General features: G+C 40.5%; 1 protein-coding gene across 1 annotated transcript in view; it reads right to left on the bottom strand.

The window, feature by feature from the left end:
* Positions 1–17,075, bottom strand: part of LOC134944241 (uncharacterized) — a 28,933-nt gene extending 11,858 nt beyond the window's left edge. The window contains exons 1-5 of the mRNA XM_063932825.1: positions 16,902–17,075; positions 16,585–16,689; positions 16,165–16,332; positions 15,917–16,069; positions 14,794–15,812 (exon numbers count right to left, since the gene is read on the bottom strand). Of these exons, the coding sequence (XP_063788895.1) occupies positions 14,794–15,812; positions 15,917–16,069; positions 16,165–16,332; positions 16,585–16,689; positions 16,902–16,998 (1,542 nt within the window). The 5' untranslated portion in view covers positions 16,999–17,075. The remainder of the gene's footprint in view (positions 1–14,793; positions 15,813–15,916; positions 16,070–16,164; positions 16,333–16,584; positions 16,690–16,901) is intronic.
* Between the last annotated feature and the right edge of the window lie 5,101 nt (positions 17,076–22,176).

Here is a 22,176-nt window from a genome sequence, read left to right as displayed (position 1 = left end):
ACACCCAACTGTAAAGGAGCCTCAAGGTAGTTATAGTTCAGCACACATAAACTATATTTGTTTCTTTAGTTTCCAAGTTATGTAACAGGTGGATAATGGGGTAAGGTGCGTACGTGACAGGAGGGTGTGTTTTGAACCAAGTGTTTAAACATTGCAGTCCATGTACAGTTGTCACCAGCAATGGTTACAGAAAGAGCCTACGCCGATGAAACCAATAAAGTAAGACAATAGAGGTGACTGTGGTGGATTAATAATATTCTGCACTTTGAAGCAAACCCGCCCCTCCCCCCCCCCCCCCCCCATAAAAAAAAGTCACACATTTTTAAAGTTTCCTATATAGCGGAGCATAATCTGTTGCGTTACGGTAATACAACAAAACTGTGTAATAACAGACCTAGAGGTGGGAAGGCCCTTCTAGCAAGTTTACAATGTATGGGGAAACAGGCATCGATACACTAGTATAGGTGCTACATATTGCATAATGGTCCACCAGATTGCTGAGTTTCTTGGTGGGCTATATGATATGGTCACACAGCAATGTTGGCCTGGGGTCAGGAGGATGGGAAAGTGAAAAAAGAGAAACTATGTGAGGCTATGTGTGGACTATACAGAGGGGGTGCAATTAGATAGGAATGTTTATGGAGGTTATGTTTGCGGTTTCGGAATTTGTTAAGCTTGCCATGAAGAGGTGAGTTTTCAGGGATCGCTTGAAGAGAATAGAGGAGAGTCTTGTTTTGCGTGGGAGGGTATTCCACAAAGTAGGTGCAGCACGAAGGAAGTCCTGCAATCTGAATGGGAGCTAGATATGCGTGTGGATGAGAGACGTAGATCTTGTGCAGAGCAGAGAGGTCGAGTTGGGAGATATTTTGATATTAGTGAGGAGATGTATGTTAGTGCAGTTTGGTTAAGAGCCTTATAGGTAAGGAAAAATATTTTATATTGAATACGGTAAAATCCAGACATCCAATGGAGGGGCTGACAGAGCAGATCAGCAGATGATGAAAGTCTGGTGAGGAAAATCAGCCTCAAAATGGATTGTAGTGGTGAGAGTCTGTATTTGGGAATACCAGTAAGAAGACTATTGCAATAATCAATGCGGGAGATAATGAGAGCATGGATTAGAGTTTTTGCTGTGTCTTGTGTAAGATATGGTCGTATTTTGGACATGTTTTTTAGATGCATGTAACATGATATAGAGACAAATTGAATGTGGGGAACAAAGGACAGTTCAGAGTCAAGGATGACACCTATGCAGCGAGCTTGTGGGGGTAGGATTGATTGGTTATCAACAGTGATAAAGATATAAGGATGGTAACTACTATTCACTGGTGGAAATATAATTAATTCTGTTTTGGAAATATTAAGGTTGAGGTGGGGAGATGACATCCAAGATGAAACTGCAGAAAGGCATTTAGTGATATGGCCCAATACAGATGGTGACAAATCTGGGGAGGATCGGTATCAAAAACCTTCTAAAGAGGGCAAGTGGAAAAGTTGCCCAGATCATGTATCAGCTTCAAGGGGTCGTGGTTTGTTAGTGTTGCTAGAGCTGCCTAGTTTATGGAGGTACCCGCCTCTAGAGTAGTAAATATTGCTGAAAGAGGATTGCACTACTGTGCTGTCGAGATCACTACTGAGCATGAGCAGAGGCTATCTTCTCTTTACTGCGTAGAATAACAGGTGATAGACAGAAGTCTCCTGTTTAGCTCTAATGAGAGACCTGGTTAATACGAGCTCTAAAACTTCTCCAGCTACCCATTTTTAGTATACACTCACTGGCTGGTGAGCTGAATGAAACCCCACTCTGCCCAAGCTTCGCTCCATCACCAGTGTACATGTAACAGTGATAAAGCAAGAAGACCTGGCTCCCAGGTAAGTGCGCAAAACAATAAGGAGCAGCCTATATCCAAAACACAACAGGGGTGTTCCCTCCACCCCCAAAAATAGTACAAATAGAGAAAAGTGAGTGAATTGGACTGAGATTACATCTACGTATATGTGGAGATAGAAGGGCGCCATTGTCCAATTCACTCACTTTTCTCTATTTGTACATGTAACAGTGAGTACAGCTGTACCTATCTATTAGTAAACCAACAGCATTAGTTAAGTAAGTGGGCTGTTCATAGTTTTAATCATCTGATGGTGTTTCTATAGGGGGATATTCAGTATGCCGGCTGTTGGGATCCCGGCGCTCAGTACACCCGGCATACCGACAACTATTCTCCCTCTTGGGGGTCCACGACCCTCCTGGAGGGAGAATAAATAGCGTGGCAAGTGTAGCGCGCCACCGTGCCCACAAGGGGCTCATTTGCGCTCGCCCAGCTGTCGGTATGCCGGCGGTTGGGATCCCGGCGCCGGTATGCTGGCCGCCGGGGTCCCGGTCGCCGGCATACCATACTACACCCGTTTCTATATAACTCTGCAAAATCAACATCTGCACACACATCATTCCCAACAAATACTAAATGGAAAAAAAATGAGGGCTCTCTAATTTCTAATTTAATGTGAGTGTGGGTAATCATCTTCTAGCTATCAGTTATCTAATACACTCTATAAAACGACAACTAGAATCTGATTGTCTCAATAGTATTTATTCAGGTCAAGGCCTATTCATGCCCAATTTTACACCTGGCCTGTTAAGTGCCTTTTGAATCTTTTCTTCTTCAAGAGGTTCTGCTTTGTTACCTAATGATCTGTTCGCCGACCTACATGTTTCGGTGTTATTCTTCAGGTTAATAGGAAGATTACACTTGTCTCTGCTAGGACAACATGACATCCTAGGTAGACAATCAGGAAAGTTTTCGGTTGAGGATCTGGAATAAATGTGAACAAATGAAGGAGTACACATATTATACCATGTTATTTCCATGTAGAGAGGTCACTAGGTGAGTTGCCGGAGGTGACAATTTGGGAACTGAAAACAACTAGTTGAGTTGTATACCAAGAAATGTCTGTGTTTAATGAGCCACAATAAATCCACAACATGTTTTCAGGACATATTTCTGGCTGAACATATTGTTGGTTTCACCTTTGGCCAATCTGAATTACCCAGTAGGGCTTAATTATTCAGTCAACATGCTATGGGGACATAGGCAAGGTCAGACTGGCTCACAGGGGAACAGGAGAAACCCCTGGTAGGCCCCAACTGACTGAGGGCTCACGCCCTCCTCTAGGGATCAAGTTCCAGACTGTGGTAAATTATCATGCATGAAATATATTTATAAAGGGGCCCAGACCATACACTCTAATGGTTAGCCAAGCCTCTGTGTTGGCTGGCCACACCCCCTCTGGAGGCTGACCACACCCCTCTGCATAAGCCCCTATTACTGCGTTCCCCAGTAGGCCCTTCAAATAAAGACTCCCTTACTCCACAGCCTCCTCTTCTCCTATCATGAAATGGTTCCTGTGGCACTTATACTGTATGTCACAGAAGGTAAGGGTGCCCCTCCTGCAAATCTCACTTTGCGGAGTCCCTCTCCTTCTGATGTGAATGAGACCCAAACTGTGGACCCTGATGTCTGAATTATTAATACTATAACTTCTCTGTTATGTTGACTTGATGCCTGTTGATGACGTGTCTTCCCTACTTTTTTTTTATCCTCCTTGTTGTCCCCTTCTTTTTTCTGTACCCCCATAATAATGGGGGTAATTCCAAGTTGATCGCAGCAGGAAAGTTTTTAGCAGTTGGGCAAAACCATGTGCACTGCAGGGGAGGCAGATGTAACATGTGCAGAGAGAGTTAGATTTGGGTGGGTGTGTTCAAACTGAAATCTAAATTGCAGTGTAAAAATAAAGCAGCCAGTATTTACCCTGAGTAGATAAAGTCAACCTTTCTGTCAAACTTGACAGTTGTTAACGCCCCCTTGCCCTAGGACCCGCCCCCTTTTAATATTAAATGATAGTGTTTTATATCGCTTAATATAAAATTAATATAAATTTATAGTGTTCGATATTAAAACGTATTAAAAATTGTCGCGTAACACCAGTCGCAGAGTGTCGCGCAACACCCCGTCGCAGTATGTCACGCAACGCGGCGCGTCAAATCAGGCGGATGAAAGATGCATATTACACAGTGTTAAAACCAGGTAGTTTTAGCGGTATTGATAAATATTATGAGTCGGTTAAAAATAAATTTAAAAGATCCGACGTAAGAAAGTGGTTACAAGAACAAGACGCCTACACGCTGCACAAGCCAGCAAGAAAAAACTATAAAAGGAACATGATTTGTGTATCGGGTATAAACCAACAGTGGCAATGCGATTTGGTCTCGCTGATAGATTTGTCAAAATACAACGATGGCGTTAAATACATATTAACAATCATCGATATATTCAGTAAGAGGGTGTGGGGTGAAAGTCTGACCGCTAAGAATGCAGCAACAGTCGCTAATGCTTTTGAAAAAATATTCCAGCGCGGTGATGTGCCGATGAAGCTACAAACCGATAATGGTAAAGAGTTTCTAAACAGAAGCCTAAAAAAGGTGTTAGAAAAATACGGTATAAAACATTTCACGACCAATAACGATGTGAAAGCGGCTGTTATAGAGCGCTTCAATAGGACTTTAAAAACACGCATGTGGCGCTATTTCACGGCAAAGAATACCTACAGATATATAGACGTTTTACAAGACTTCATACGCAGCTATAATAACACATACCATAGAACGATTAAGTGCGCTCCAAACGATGTGAATGACTCTAACGCGTTGAGTGTCTTCAAAACGACCTACGGTGATTACTTTAGAAGTAAGAAAGCCCCAGTTTGTTTAGGAATCGGTGACCACGTCCGTATTTCTAAATATAAGGACATATTTCAGAAAGGTTACGAACAGAGCTTTTCTGAGGAGATTTTTGTTGTACATAGTGTGAACACTAAAGGGATTAAACCGCTTTATAAGTTGGCAGATCTGTACGGTGAAGTTATAACAGGTAGTTTTTACCCCGAAGAGCTTCAAAGCATACCAAAAAACTATAACAGAGTTTACAAAGTGGAAAAGATTTTAAAAAATAAGACGGTCAGAGGCCGTAAATACGCGTTAGTCAAGTGGCGCGGTTACCCCGCAAAATTTAACAGTTGGGTCGCAGCATCGGTGATAAAAGACATATAAAGATCATCAGTATCTAACAAGACGAGCGATGGATGACAAATCGTTCTACATAACCTTACCCAGCAACGCATCGGCTGTTACCTTCCCGCAAAATAAGATTTCTAACTATACGACAAAGTTGGCTAAACCGATAGACTTAAATGGCGAATGGGAAGTGGCACTTACTGAGATACAATACCCGCATACGTGGAATACATTGGATTTACAAGATTGTAGACTGCAATTATCATGGGATGGAACGGCGGACCAGCCGGTGGCGAGAGTCGCGAGTTTGTGCATTAAACCCGGTTTTTATGAAACAATCGAGGCGTTACTGAACGTAATCAACGCTGAAATTGTACAACTGAAACTGGACGTTGGATTAAGACTAACGTATGATCCATTTGCACGCGTTGTAACATGTGACAGCAAACTGTTGTATCAAATCCACGCCGGTTCTAAGCTGACATGGATACTGGGTTTACAGCCTAAAACTAATATTTCTAAACCATGCGCCGACATCAAAGGCGGCCAATATACGATGTACGTGTACACAGACATTATCGAACACCAACGGGTCGGGGATAGTTATGTACCGCTACTTCGCACTGTTGAAATGAAGGGTTATAACAATGAGGTTGTCACAATACGATACGAGAAACCCGATTACGTACCATTGTGCAAAACACATTTTGACACGATAGCCATAGAGATAAAGAACGACCAAAACGAGAACATGGCATTTAAGTTTGGGAAAGCGATCGTGAAGCTACACTTCAGACGCCGCAAAACTGAATTTTATTAACTAAGCAGAATGGTCGCTGTTAAAAATTATGGCGATCCGGGGCTCTATGCGCAATATTATAAATCTCAAGCCGGTAATGGATTACCAGGTTTTCACGGCAGCGCATACATGTACGGCTGCGGTTTAGGCGGTATTTTTCGAAGTCTTTTCAGAAAAGCTGTTCCTCTTTTCCGGAGAGGTTTAGAGTTGGCTAAACCGCATATGAAGACAGCGGTTCGTAATATAGCGAAAGATGTTATCGGGCAAGCCACAACGGCCGTTGTGAATAAGATACACGAGGCGAACCAAGCAAAGCAAGACGGTTCAGGACTAATATATACAAGAAAAGGCGTGTCTAAAAGAAAACGGAAGCGTATGATAGCGCTTCCGCCTTGGGACATACCCTTTTTAAATAAAAAACAGAGACGACGCAACTCAAAGAAGAAGAGAAAGCCGAAGAGTGCCGTTGGTGATATTTTTTAAACATGTCTTTCATACACCACGAATCCGTTGAATGTGCAAAAACAGAGCTGGATCTTTTTGACGTGCCCCCGACACAAACTAGCATAGAGAAAAGTCTATACGTCGAAGTTCAACCTTTAGCGGCGTTATCCGACACAGCTCCGCTTGAATTTTATATAGCAGCCAGCGGTGAACACTACTACGATCTGAACAATACGCTGTTGTACGTGACATGCAAGATCGTACGAACCGATAACACGCCGATACCGCAAGGTGCGCGGGTCGCGCTTATTAATTACCCAATAGCGACCTTATTCAACCAAGTGGATGTAACTCTGGGCGACAGGCTCATATCACAATCCAACAATCTTTACGCATACCGCGCGTACATTGAGACTATATTAAATTACAGCTCGGACGCATTGTCAACAAAACACACAACAGGACTATTTTACAAAGATGTGGATGGTGAATTTAACAACACGGCGCTGGACGGCCCGAATACGGGATTCAAAAAACGAGCAGGCGCAACAGCGCAGAGTCGCACTGTTGAACTGCTAGGCCCGCTTCACTGCGACCTCTTCCATCAACATAAACTAATTTTAAACGCCGTTGATCTGAAGATTAAACTAACCAGAAACAAAGATGCATTCTGCTTAATGACGTCTGAGGCGGATGCCTTTAAAATACAGATCACAGCTGCATCCCTGTTCGTGAAAAGAGTTCAGGTCTCACCGGCCGTGCGGATTGGGCACGCGCAGGCTCTGTTAAACGGTAACGCGAAATACGCGATTGACCGCGTTGGGATGAAAATCTACAGCGTACCAACAGGCAGTAGAGTATTTAATCTAGAAAATTTATTTTTAGGACAAGTACCGAAAACAGTTATAGCAGGTTTCGTGGATAACGAATCATTTTCAGGAATCCATAACCGGAACCCCCTGTGCTTTGAACATAAAAATGTAAGTTTTGCGTCCCTTTATCTGGATGGAACGCCGCACCCCGCCAAGCCATTTCAACCCGACTTTGAAAGCGGTAATGCTGTAAGAGAGTATATGTCACTCATACAAATCACAAATAAGCAGAAATCTGACAATGGTATACTGATTGACCGCGAAGAGTACCTCAGGGGCTACACGCTATTCGCTTTTGACCTTTCACCAGAACAGGAGTGTGGAGAACACCTTTCCCTGATAAGAACAGGCAATCTACGTGCCGAATTCCGCTTTGCAGAAGCGTTGGACCGGACAGTCAATGTGATAATATACGCACTATTTGATAACATCATCGAGATTAATCAAAGGCGCGATGTGCTGTACGATTATCTATAAATGAAATAAACTAACACTACGCTGCTGAAAAAATGAACACATTACAGATAAACTGTATTCTGTACGCCGTGCAAAGCACAAGGCATGTTTTTAAAGGAACGTATCCGTGCGATATGTTACCGGTCAGTAAACTGTTGCAATATCCCTGCGCGTTTGTAATCAATACGCATAGCAGCGGGCAGCCGGGTGAGCACTGGTTGGCAGCTTATTTTAACGAACAACGTGAATGTTACTTTTTTGATTCTTACGGGTTAGCCCCTGACAGCCCCCTATTCCCAAAGGCAATAATACATTTTTTAAACTTGAATTCAAAAAGTGTTTATCACCAAAATATGCAGTTGCAAAATTTTAACAGTACCGTTTGCGGTCAATATTGCATATACTTTATATTTTACATGTGTAAAAAATACAAATATGTGGATGTACTGGCCCGTTTTAGTGATGACACAAAACGTAATGATTGTTTTGTTTCAAATTTTGTAAGACGACTACCAAGAAGCCATTGTCTGAATCATTATGCATATAGATATATACAGAATTGCGTAACTTGTAACCAGCGTTGTGCGTGAAACACGCTTCACACACAGCGTTGTGCGTGAAACGTTTTATGTACAACGTGTCATGTGCGTGAAACGTTTTATGTACAACGTGTCAATGACACGTTGTACATAAAACGTTTCACGCACAACGCTGTGTGTGAAGCGTGTTACGCACAACGTTGTATTGTTTGTGTAACTTGTAATCAACATTCTGTTTGATACGTTTTATGTACAACGCATCATACCTATGATGTTTTTCTAATAAACAACGTTGTTTATTAAACTTTATATCGTGTGCTTGAAATTTCTTCCGTTTACAGCAATAGAAACAAAGAACAAAACGTTGTTTTATAAAGCATAAGCATATTTTATTGATATATGTATATATATATATATATATAACACGGTAAAGATGAGTTTAAAACATTACATAAAATATTATTGACATAAGTTAAACATTGTGGCGCAAAATACCAACACAAAATACAGTGTATAAAAATAATATAAATTAGTTATATGTTATAGTTTCAGCCACTGTGAATCCTGAAATAGATTTACGGATCTTTTCCTAGGCAGTAAGTAACCATGCGGTGTTGTTAAACCTGGGGGACTTAAAACATTTATTCGCCCTTTGTTAAGGGTTTGTAACGACATGGGCGATGTCACAGCGCCATCAGAGTCATCCTGCATCTCAGCTTTTAATCGTTCTAAACACATTCTATTCCCCGCATTGGCTATGACGGTTGAGGGAATATTCAATTCAGACATAGCCCGCATAAATTCAGGCCAACCATTCGGTATATTACGGATCGACACACCGTTACTTTGCGTGATGCTTCTTATTAAATCTAACATGTTGGAACCAGGCACAGTGACGCCTTTGTACAGAAACTCCCCTTTACTGTTCCAGTCTGTGATGTGTTTAGAGCGTGTCATTTTACTCAATAGTATTTCACAGTTTTTCTTATACCGGTCATTAACACCGCTCAAAAGCTCATGATAAACAGCATCGGGGGCAATAGGCTGTGTCGTATTATTTGATTCATCAACAGATTTTGCAACGGGTGATAAAAGAGCTAAAGTTGACATTTCACTATCAGCCTGCTTACTCAACACCAGGTATCTCTGCAACAACATTGTATATCGCTTTGCTTTTTCATATTCTGATAAATCATTATTCTGTAGTATTTTCACGATCTCTACATCTAGACCGTGCGTTGCTGTTTTACGTATGTCGTCGCTGTTCGTTTTATTATGTAAACGTTCTATCTGATTCTGAGGCACCAGATACATTTTCTCAGCGTACTCCATCAGCGATTAGACAATAGTCCTGTAATTAGCGGTATAGCAAAACCAAGCAGCGAGCCGATAAAACCACCCGACTGTTTAACCAGAATCTTCTTTTTTCCAATGGCACATTTCTTATTACAAAGTGATTTTATAAGCGCACGCTTCTTTTTAAGGTAGTTCAGCTGCCGTTGAGACAGCGGTATTTTGCCTTTAAGCGTGTTGAGCGCTATCTCACAAATGGCCGTGACTAAATCGTTTGAAGCGTTGGATAAAATAGCATTTCTTTGGATTGGTGTGGCTTTAATTAACGTTTTTAAAAGCACCCAATTACGTCTTATCCGCCCCGACATGTTCACCGTTGTTAGAATGGCAACAAATGACTAAAGGTTGTACTGTTATAGCTTTATAGAACCACGCTTCTTAATGACAAAAGCGACAGGCTTGTCTGGTGGGAATAAGCCGCTTCGTAAACGATAATCGTCAAGAGCGTTGTTTCTTAAATCAACCAGCAAATACCCATAAGGGGCAGCCGTCGCGGATTCATAGGATTCGAGAAAAAAACGATGTTTCGATGGGTACATTTGTCTAGCCAGAATGCCCACCTGCATTTTATCCCTGGGGTTTTTGAACAGGACCATATATTTTGTGTTTAAATGTATAGTTCTGCTCTTTTTACCTTGACAAAATATGTTTTGGACAAGGTACAGGATACTGAGATTACGATGATGTACATACTTTGTGAAAGCCTTCTCAACCTCAGAATTATTACTTGCAGCGTCCATCAAATCATCAATCACTGTTAAATTAACCTTATCAGGGGGAAAAAGTTGATCATCGCTAAAAGACTCTGGTAACCCCTCTATAAAGCGCGTACAGGGGTAATCACGCAGAAGTTGGTCGTATATAGGTTGCCAACAGGTGTAAAACCAAACAACATTATCAGGTACATGAGTCATATGTGTTGCAGCGTGTTGCAACAGCGTTTTGACAAAATAACTTTTACCCGAATTGGACGGCCCCGCTAACATACATGAGAAAGGGTGTTGAAATCTGGTGTCCATCTTAATAGCCGAACGGCAGTGTTGTGAAGTTGTCCGTAAGAGACCGTTTAGTATAAACACACCTTTGCGTCTTCTGCAAAGTACGCGTCTCTATCTGCCAGCACTTTTTCACACGTACTATACCGGGTTGACGGATCACAACCTTTTTCTGGTCATCGCCTTCGGGGTTTAAAGGATAATCTAAGACCAGTTCTTTCAGGCTGTCAAAGTTAACGTGCTGCGCATTATCAACATTGAGCGTTATACCTTTAACTTTTAAACAGGTCTTTCCGTTGTTTAGTCGATAGCCGTATGACTTGGGACCGGCTGAGACAAATTCTGTTATATGGGTGCCTGTGGGCAGTTCGCTGGTCAACTCACCTAAATAATCACCCAATGGCGGGCTCCAGTCACCGGGTCTACTGACAAAAATTACAGAATCGGTGTCGTGATAAAGACATCTATCTTGTAATCTATACAGTAGTTTGTACAGTTCAACACGGGCATAAGCTGTTGTAAAGATGGCTATAGTTACATTTGAAATTGCACCCCTGGTGTAATGGTCTTTGGCATACTTCCAATTTACCATAACTGTATCATCGTCAATAAAATCCAAAGCGGACACGTCATAGTACGGTAAGAACGCGTATTCAAAAAGTTTGTCGGGGTCGGTCACTAGACACGTATTGGGCATGTTGCTACGTTGACCAAATTTACCCCATAAGGAATTTAAAAACAATTTTGAAATTTGTCTTTTAGCGGGGTTGATTTCTATGTGTTCGGGTCGTAAAGACAAGCCTTCATTCTTTTGATAGGCGTCTATATACTCTTGGCGTTTCTCGGCGTCTGTACACCATTCGGGATAACCAGAGGCCTCTTGTTTATCCCTGAGGTGCGTTTTAATGTAGCCTGAAAACAATTTGTCAGATCTCTCATCAAAATGCCACACCTCATAGATTTTACATACCTTGTACCCCATTTCTACAGCCAAGTTTAGTTCCACGGTACACCATGTACCGATGAGCGCACGTTTTTCTGAATCATGAACGCACGGCTCAGTCTGTCCAGACTCAGCGCATGTGCGACATAATGGAAACATTAACTTGCCGCCCATTTTAACTGGCAGAACCGGAAAGAATAGGCCACGAGGTGGATAAACTTTAACCCTGGCAAAACCGAAATACTTTGTGACATCACCAAAGTCCTTATAAATAATGCGTGGGTGCTGTATAGGATACGTTTTGGTTTTATTAACATACGGATAGAGACTGGTGAAATCAAAATAGTGTATTTTTTCATCACAGCCTGTTTTGTGATACAGCTTTATGGCGTTTGTGCGCCCGCCATAAAGAGCATCACGTGGCTCCAAGGGTTCGGGTAAATCTTTACCCTTCAGAAAAGCCTGTAGATCCGCATCAGAATCTAGCATAGACTTCCATTCACAACCCCAGATTTCACGTATCTGAAATCCACAACGTTTAAGGTAGTGCAACTTTACCTGCGTCTTGTGGTGTAATTGACCGTAGGTCGTTTTAGTCAGTTTGTTTTTATCATCGGCGTTGTAACAAGCACCACAGCCGTGGTAAAAACAACCTTGGAATTCAAATGCAGTTGGTGTGCCGTTAATCACGGCATAACCATCCAGGCTGTATTTACCAACTTTCTTCTCACCCCCTTGTAAAGCGTGTCTTATACTCACCCCTTCTTTGTGTTCTATGTACATTAACCACTGTATGGCGGGCGTTGAGTAACGCTTCTGCGTCTTGTGATAGTTATCACCCGGTACAAGCGCCAGTGTCTTTTCCTGTAAAAATTTACACCGGTACATGGCCATGCATACGCTCGCCAACGTGACTAATTGAAAAGCCTCGATGTGACGTTTAACCACAACCTTTTTTTTTTTCTTTGTTATTAGAAACTCCTGTTCTGTCATGGCTATAACAGCAGATCTGAAAGCATCACAAGCTTTTTGTAATATTTTCACATCGTCTTTACAATATCGCACGAGCTCTTTTTGAAAGTTAAACGGTTTGTGTACACACTGTTTATACCAAGCTGTAAACTCAGATAATTCATCAGGCATCATGTATTGTGGACCAAAATACTCTATTGACGGCATAGTTCCTATGTAATTTTGGTTATCAGCTGTGTTAAAAAAATGTGGGAAATAACCTTTGGTACCGTCAAACCCCATCGCCTTTGGTAACTTGCTAAGCCGCATGGGTAAAAAATTTAAAGAGTCGATAAATCTTATCTTCAAATCTTTTACCGTGATGCACATTATGTTGCCGCCTCTAGATAATAATTCAATCTTTAATTTCTCCTTAATCAGCTGGCGCAGCACAAAATATGCATCATAGCGACCTGCATTATGGGCTATGAATGTGTAATGCTCAAATTTTGGTTTCATGAACGTCTTTACAAAGTCTTCGATACACGCAACACCCTTAAACTCCCAGTCTTTCTCACCCGTTAATGTTAAAGCGTAACAGTAGTTTGGTATGTGCACACCCGTCTCCTGCATACACTCAAAATCATAAAAGATGTATTTCTTTGTGGGCTCTTCCGGCTTGATGGTTTGTATATAGCACAAATGGTTCGAAAACCCATCAACGAACACCTTACAAATGGGGCACTTTAGGCCTCTGCAGTTATGATCTGTTCGCCTGTAGAGACAACACTTGTCACAATATACATGTTCAAGACAGGATATTTTGTGATCAAGAGCTAAAGCTTTGTGTAGCTCTAAACACTCGTTTGATCGACAAAATACCCTACACACCGAACACCTTAAAGCCGTCACACCGTCGTCAATACAAGCCGGCCTGTGACAAGCCTTACAAAAGAAAAGACAATCGTGATTATTTCTATGATGGTAAGCGCTATGACAACGGACGCAGTAATATCGGGCACCAAGAAACGCTTTGATATCGAGTATCCCATAAAAGTGACAATCGTGATATAGCACAAAGATCGTGTCTTTGTAACGACTGTCTGCACTGTAGTATTTCCAAGACCCTTGACTGTAATAGAGGAGATTGATGGATACTTTTAAATAATTTTCAAAAATTGCAACATCGCTAAAGCTGACCGCTTTATCAAGCGGCAGATTCAAAGCTTTATGTAGTTGTATCGCTCTCTCCTGTATTACATGATCATTGGCATTGTTACCTTTATCCAGAAGTTTACAGACGCTAGCGGCCAAACACAGGTTATTACCTACGCGTCTGAAGTCATAGAGATATCTCTTTCTTTTATCTATTATTAAACTTTGGGGCAGGCGTTGTAAACTACGCCCAGTCAAACCAGACCCTGATCTGTTCATAAAAATACTGATCACAAATCTTAAGCCTGTGGATAATAAGAATTCAGCGTTACTTTGAAGCGTGTTTGTAATCTGATTCAAAAAACTGGCAGCGTCTAATGTTTCTTGCGGCTTACGATGCGAATAGATGGCATTGTGTAACCCACCCCCCTCCAATCTAAGCTGAACGCGGTCGGCAGGATCCACGCCCGCAAGGACATCATCGAGCATGGCCTGTATAGCCGTATGAATGGCTCGAACTCCCTCTACAAATGATGTAACCCTATCCAAATTAACAAACCGATAGTGATTGTGGTACTCAACGGCTCTGAAATTCGGTCGTTGTCGTTCATAGCGGTTAATTGCTTCTAAGTATACATGTTGCCGACCTTCGTCATTACCGGGTGACTCAACACGGCCTGCATCATCATATATGGGGCTTGCATCGCGCTCAATATTGTCAGCCTGTGATTCGTCATTCGGTAATGCATGGGGTGGAGATTGATCTAAATCTACATGCCTCGCACTGTGCTGACCTCCTACCACATGTACCCTGTGACGCTTGCGTTTTCTCAATTGACCACCTACCGCATGTTCCCTGTGCCGCTTGCGCTTTCTCGATCTGATTAATGTTGTTACAGCCTGTTTCACCTTTGCGCGTCGGAATAACTGTGAGATCTTGTATGTTAAACAAGGTTTAATTCGTGGTTTTTTTTTACAGTCATTTAAATTTAAAACACGTTTCAAACCATTGCCTAGCATGCCTAGTCACGGATCAGTTTCATTTATTTCTGCAAAATGATGTATGTTGGCTTTAATAAATTCAGTTGTCTTAACCGACCGATCTATGTATTTTGACATGACATTCATATACGTCTCAACAACTTCTTTAACAATGTCTTGTTTACATTTACTACCGTGGCACACACCTTTAATGTGTTTTAACAAATATCCGGCTTTTACGCCCATGTTCTCAACATCTTCCCGTATCTTACCCAACAACGCGTAAAATTGTATTTCAGCGTCTTGGCCTAATTGTTCTGAATTTTGACATTCATCAACTATGTCGGGCGCTAGCCCTCGCGCCGGTACACAAGCATCAGCCGATGCGTGTACCAGGGCTGTCGTTGTAAAAATATTGGGCATTGATGTTACACAATCAACCGTTGTAGTATTACCAGGTATTCCTGCAACGGCTGATAATACTTCATCAGAGCTATTCTGCGGATCTTGTGTCGTTGACTCTACACAATTTGTAATAAGCTCTTGCCCATTTATGTCATCAATATCTGATATCACAGGATTACCGGCTATGTGTCTTGTTTCTGTTTCAGAGCAATCCTGTGTATCGGTAATAGTGATGACATCGGATTGCGACAATTGCTTAACATTACTTCTTGAGTCAATATTTGATAACAAACCAATGCCTGCTATGTGCCTTGTTTCTGTTTCAGAACAAACCTGTGTATCTGGAATTGTGATTACAGCGGATTGCGACAATTGCTTAACATTACTTCTTGAGAGACGCGATGCCCTCTTAACCTTTACAGTCTTTGTATTACCAGCGACACCCCGGTCTGCAGTGTTAAACGCTGTGTGTTTTGATGTTACAGCAACATCATTACTTACGCATGATACAGTTTGTAACGCGATCCTTCTCCGTTGTGGCTTATCATTTTCGGAATATGACAATTTTCTTTTCAGATCTGTAAATGTTGAATTATGACTTCTCTCATTCGTTCTTGGTCGAGCCGGCTTTCGTTTGTTCGGTACGATACAGCCGTTATGCACAGCCATAACTGATGACCTAGCAACGTTCTTATGTACAATTGCCGGCGTTACGAATTGATGGTTCTCCGCTTCAGCGGCGGTTGTGCGTTTTGATATTTTCCCGCTTGTACTAGGCCTGTGTATCTGCGAGCATGTATCACTGACTGTTGGTATCAAAGGAGCATAGCGTCTTGCTACAGCGTCATCTGTAATACATATATTATAAAATAAATATAAACGACTCTGCATGTAAATCAGTATTTAAATCACCGCATAACAATATACCATATAACAGCGTTTGATTACACACCTGCTGCTGCGAATTGATGGCTTTCCGTTTCAGCGGCGGTTGTGCGTTTTGATATTTTCCCGCTTGTACTAAGACGGTGTATTTGCGCTACTGAATCACATCCTGATGGTATCGTCGGCGCATAACGCATTGCTACAGCCTCATCTGTAATACCTATATTATAAAATAAATATAAACAAAGCTGCCTGAAAATCAGCATTTAAATCAACGCATAACAATATACCATATAACAGTGCTTGATTACACACCTGCTTTATATTCGAATGTTTTAGCACGACCCCCTGTCGCGTGTGGGAAAAACGGTTGCTCATCAACAACATTGCTGTTCTGTATAGATGTGTTGTGACAATAATCAGGTTTGTTCAATATATCCCGTAGAATAACATCAGCCGTCGCATCATCCATTTTTGTGGCATCTTTAACCGGTGAAAAATGAAAAATAAAAATAAAAAAATAAAAAATATTACATACGGTATAAAATTAGAATAACATGAAAAAGCGATTCATTACTGAGAATATAAAGTGTGTACAGTTGACAACAAATCAGCACAACTGTACAAGGTTTATTTTTAATTCTTTAGCCGTGGAAAAATAAATAAATAAATAAAAAATAAAAATAAAAAATAAAAAATAAAATAAAAAATAAATAAAGATATCATGTTACTCACAATCTGGCGCCAATTCCAAAATATTATTAAAATCCGGTATAGCGCTGAAGTCTAAGCCAAAGGGACTATCAACAGACAAATCGAGATTCTCTGTATTTGTGATTACTGTCAAATCGGGGGAAATAAAAATGAGAAAATAATAATTATTTAATAATTACTATTTAATAATTACTTATCAATGTATCCAGACTGTTGTACGTTCATACTATTTAAACTTTTAAAAATGAACAAATTGTAGACCTTGACTATAATTTCATACTATTTAAACTTGAAATATAAATAAAAACGCGTCAATGTCCTTTATAGACATAGCTTACTTTGAGAGGTTTGATAACTTGGCAAAGCATCATCATCATCAGAAGAAGAAGATCTGTTTCTAACCATGAAAGTGTTTTTGTTGTTGATGTTCTGCATTGTCTGTCTCTGAACCAATAATGAAAATGAGAGACGGTTAATATCTATCAAACGAATTAGTTGAAATATTGTGTTGGCGCATTCCCAAAATGAACCACTAGATGTCGCTATTACCACATATTTAAATAACATTCAGACAGCCACATTATTAAAACTATGGCCCTCATTCCGAGTTGTTCGCTCGGTATTTTTCATCGCATCGCAGTGAAAATCCGCTTAGTACGCATGCGCAATGTTCGCACTGCGACTGCGCCAAGTAACTTTACTATGAAGAAAGTATTTTTACTCACGGCTTTTTCTTCGCTCCGGCGATCGTAATGTGATTGACAGGAAATGGGTGTTACTGGGCGGATACACGGCGTTTCAGGGGCGTGTGGCTGAAAACGCTACCGTTTCCGGAAAAAACGCAGGAGTGGCCGGGGAAACGGTGGGAGTGCCTGGGCGAACGCTGGGTGTGTTTGTGACGTCAACCAGGAACGACAAGCACTGAAATGATCGCACAGGCAGAGTAAGTCTGGAGCTACTCTGAAACTGCTAACTCGTTTGTAATCGCAATATTGCGCGTACGTCGGTCGCAATTTTAAGAAGCTAAGATTCACTCCCAGTAGGCGGCGGCTTAGCGTGTGTAACTCTGCTACATTCGCCTTGCGAGCGAACAACTCGGAATGAGGGCCTATATGTTCTATGTGTTACAATGCATCGCATTGATGTTGCTGTTTAGCGATGCATTTCACATATGAGTGCATACTGCGATTTGCAACTGTCCAATAGGTTTGAAATATTAACATATTATACATGTATGCCTAAAAACAAAGGATGCAATGGCAGGACAGAATCGTGTAACAGTGTGTATATCGCGGCATAGAAACAACATATTTAAACAGCCTTCAGAGCCATATTTGTAAAATAAAATAAATAAATAAATAAATAAAATAAAAAATGCAATATGTATAAATATAATAATAATAATAATAATAATAATTATGATAATAATAATAATAATAATAATCTTTTGCTGTTGATGTTCTGCATTGTCTGTCTCTGAACCAATAATGAAAATGAGAGACGGTTAATATCTATCAAACGAATTAGTTGAAATATTGTGTTGGCGCATTCCCAAAATGAACCACTAGATGTCGCTATTACCACATATTTAAATAACATTCAGACAGCCACATTATTAAAACTATATGTTCTATGTGTTACAATGCATCGCATTGATGTTGCTGTTTAGCGATGCATTTCACATATGAGTGCATACTGCGATTTGCAACTGTCCAATAGGTTTGAAATATTAACATATTATACATGTATGCCTAAAAACAAAGGATGCAATGACAGGACAGAACCGTGTAACAGTGTGTATATCGCGGCATAGAAACAACATATTTAAACAGCCTTCAGAGCCATATTTGTAAAATTAAATAAATAAATAAATAAAATAAAAAATGCAATATGTATAAATATAATAATAATAATAATAATTATGATAATAATAATAATAATAATAATAATAATAACACTTACCATAATGTCTTCACGTGTGTATAGCTGTGCAGCTTCAGTTGAAATTTCTTCTTCTCAGTGCTCTGTCCCACTTCAGTGATGTGGTCTGTTCTTATAACACTGGCTGTGAGCCATATGGCCCCCACCAACCTGTGGTACGCCGTCCCACATTTCCAAGATGCTTGGGGCGGGACTTTTAAACATATAATCTTTGGTTTATACATTAGTAAATGTGATAATTATTTTCAGTTACAATAAAGATATAATCTTTTAGCTGTTTCTTAAATGTCATACACAGCGCATCAAACGCATACCAAATACATTTATATTATATATACAGAAGAAAAAAAATAAATAAATAAATAAAAAATAAAAATCCTGAGTGGTCTAAACTACTTGTATAGATTGAATGGAAGTCATTCCAAATGGGTATATCTTATACTGTAGAATATGAGGCTCATAAAAAGCGCATAAATTATTTAATAATAAAATGAATTTATAAAAAGCATTATACAGAAGTTCTTATGAACTAATGTACATGAATACAAAATTATTTTATGATTCCATAAATATACACTGGCTTACTGATTTGTAGCTAAAATTACAAAAAATATTGTCTTTGTACATGAATACAAAATTATTTTATGATTCCATAAATATACACGGGCTTACTGATTTGATTAGGACCCATCACCATGATATCTCATTATGGTATGTAATTAATCCAAAAGATGGAAAAATCCGATTTGAGTCAACACATAAACCTGTAGGTGGTGCTAATGTTCCTCTACAGAGATAACAATCGAAAATGGTTTTGATTAGGAACCATCACCATGATATCTCATTATGGTATGTAATTAATCCAAAAGATGGAAAAATCCGATTTGAGTCAACACATAAACCTGTAGGTGGTGCTAATGTTCCTCTACAGAGATAACAATCGAAAATGGTCATGGTCAAATTATAAGCAATGGTCATGGTCAAATTTGCACATCGTGCTTCTGAGGGGTTTCTGTGACATTTAAAATGACCTTTTAAATTAGTACCATGTGTGATGAACCCTTGCTTCTAAGAATGTTCATGGTTAAATTGTACATCGTGGCTTCTGAGGGTTTCTGAGCATTTAAAATGACCTTTGTGACATTTTAAAATGACCTTTTAAATTAGTGCCATGTGTGATGAACCCTTGCTTCTAAGAATGTTCATGGTTAAATTGTACATCGTGGCTTCTGAGGGGTTTCTGAGCATTTAAAATGACCTTTGTGACACGGTCATTAGTGATTATCCTTTTTAAAACTGTAACATGTGTGACTCATGAAGTTTCAGCTGCTGGAATGTAAGAACATTTTGTGTTACAAAAAAAAAAAAAAAAAAAAAGATGTATTTTAAAGTGTGTGTCATATGTGACATTCTGCGACTGGTGCTGCTTGACACTCTGCGACTGGTGTTACGCGACAATTTTTAATACGTTTTAATATCGAACACTATAAATTTATATTAATTTTATATTAAGCGATATAAAACACTATCATTTAATATTAAAAGGGGGCGGGTCCTAGGGCAAGGGGGCGTTAACAACTGTCAAGTTTGACAGAAAGGTTGACTTTATCTACTACCCTGCACAGAAACGAAATAACCCACCCAAATCTAACTCTCTCTGCAAATGTTATATCTGCCCCCCCTGCAGTGCACATGGGGGATCATTCCGAGTTGTTCGCTCGGTAATTTTCTTCGCATCGCAGCGATTTTCCGCTTAATGCGCATGCGCAATGTTCGCACTGCGACTGCGCCAAGTAAATTTGCTATGTAGTTAGGAATATTACTCACGGTTTTTTCATCGTTCTGGTGATCGTAATGTGATTGACAGGAAGTGGGTGTTTCTGGGCGGAAACAGGCCGTTTTAGGGGCGTGTGGGGAAAAACGCTACCGTTTCTGGGAAAAACGCGGGAGTGGCTGAAGAAACGGAGGAGTGTCTGGGCGAACGCTGGGTGTGTTTGTGACGTCAAACCAGGAACGACAAGCACTGAACTGATCGCACTGGCAGAGTAAGTCTCGAGCTACTCAGAAACTGCACAGAGATGTCTTATCGCAATATTGCGACTCTTTCGTTCGCAATTTTAAGATGCTAAGATTCACTCCCAGTAGGCGGCGGCTTAGCGTGTGCAATGCTGCTAAAAGCAGCTTGCGAGCGAACAACTCGGAATGACCCCCATGGTTTTGCCCAATTGCTAACAAACTTGCTGCTGCGATCAACTCAGAATTACCCCCAATGTTTTTTTGTCTCTACTCAATAAAATGTAATGTGGAAAAATAAACAAAACAATAATACATTTCCTTAACATTGTTAGCAACTATTACAGAAAACAACACTTAAAGGGGGAGATTCAAATGTTTGAAAAGTCAGTTGGGTGACTGTTTCTTCCTATCTAATAGACCGGAAAAAAACAGACACCCAACCGACTTTTCAAACATTTGAATTCACCCCAAAGTGTTTGCATATATAAATAGTGTAGACTAATTTGGTTATATGTTTATTATTCTTAACTTCTATTTAGAGATAAAGGAAGGAGACATGGCAAAGTTGAAGAGAGCGAGATACAATGCGGGTGGTGCTCTGGTTAGAACTGAACGCCAACACTGTAAACCTTATTGTCACATTCTTTTCATTGATTACTGACACAGTGACAGAAGATTCATGGGGCCTGATTCAGGTTTGTAAGCAAGGCAAAAGAGCACACTAATGTGAAAAAAAACATGCTGCACTGCAGGTGGGGCAGATGTAACATGTGTAGAGAGAGTTAAATTTGGGTGGGTTATATTGTTTCTGTGCAGGGTAAATATTGGCTACTTTAATTTTACACTGTAATTTAGATTTCAGTTTGAACACACCCCACCCAAATCTAGTGCAACATGATTTTGCCCAGTTGTGTGCTTTTTTGCTTTGCTTACAATCCTGAATCAGGCTCACTGAGCAGTCTATATAGCAGCAGATCCATAGATTCAAATATTTTTATCATTTTAGATTGATCCCCCAATGTAACGGTACACTATCCTCACTACTTTCTCCTTGTCTCTGTAGAACATACAGTACTGTGCAAAGTTTTAGGCAGGTGAGAGAAAAATTCTGCAAAGTAATGGGCCCTACACATTGGCCGTTCTGCCGCCGAGCTGCCCGACGGCGGATACGGCCAATGGGCGACCCGGCGGCGGGGGGGGGGGGGGGCAGTGACGGGGGGAGTGAAGTTACTTCACTACCCCGGTCACACGGCTCCATAGAAATGCAGGCAAATATGAACGAGATCGTCCATATTGTTATCTCGTTCATTAGTGAACGAGATCGTTCATTAATGAACGAGATAACGAGATGATAGTCTATTATCTACCTTTTAACATTAGCTATATACTAATACCGTGTAGCCGTAATGGCTGCAAAACCACGTGCACGTGCTACGCACTCCGTACGCTATTTGCGTATGAAGACCTCGCACGTGGTACGCAAATTGAGTACACACGCTGTGCTGGGTGTACGGAATACACACAGCGAGCGTACACACAGATAATAACCTTTATAAACTTTAAAGAATATGCATTGCTTACACTGTAAACCTTAATACCGTGGTCCTATAATGGTGTAACACTGAACCTTTGTGAGTATGCAAGCTGTTTGAGCAA

Source organism: Pseudophryne corroboree, chromosome 7 (assembly GCF_028390025.1).
Source record: "Pseudophryne corroboree isolate aPseCor3 chromosome 7, aPseCor3.hap2, whole genome shotgun sequence".
NCBI lineage: Eukaryota > Metazoa > Chordata > Amphibia > Anura > Myobatrachidae > Pseudophryne > Pseudophryne corroboree.
This window is presented reverse-complemented; position numbering and strand designations above follow the sequence as displayed.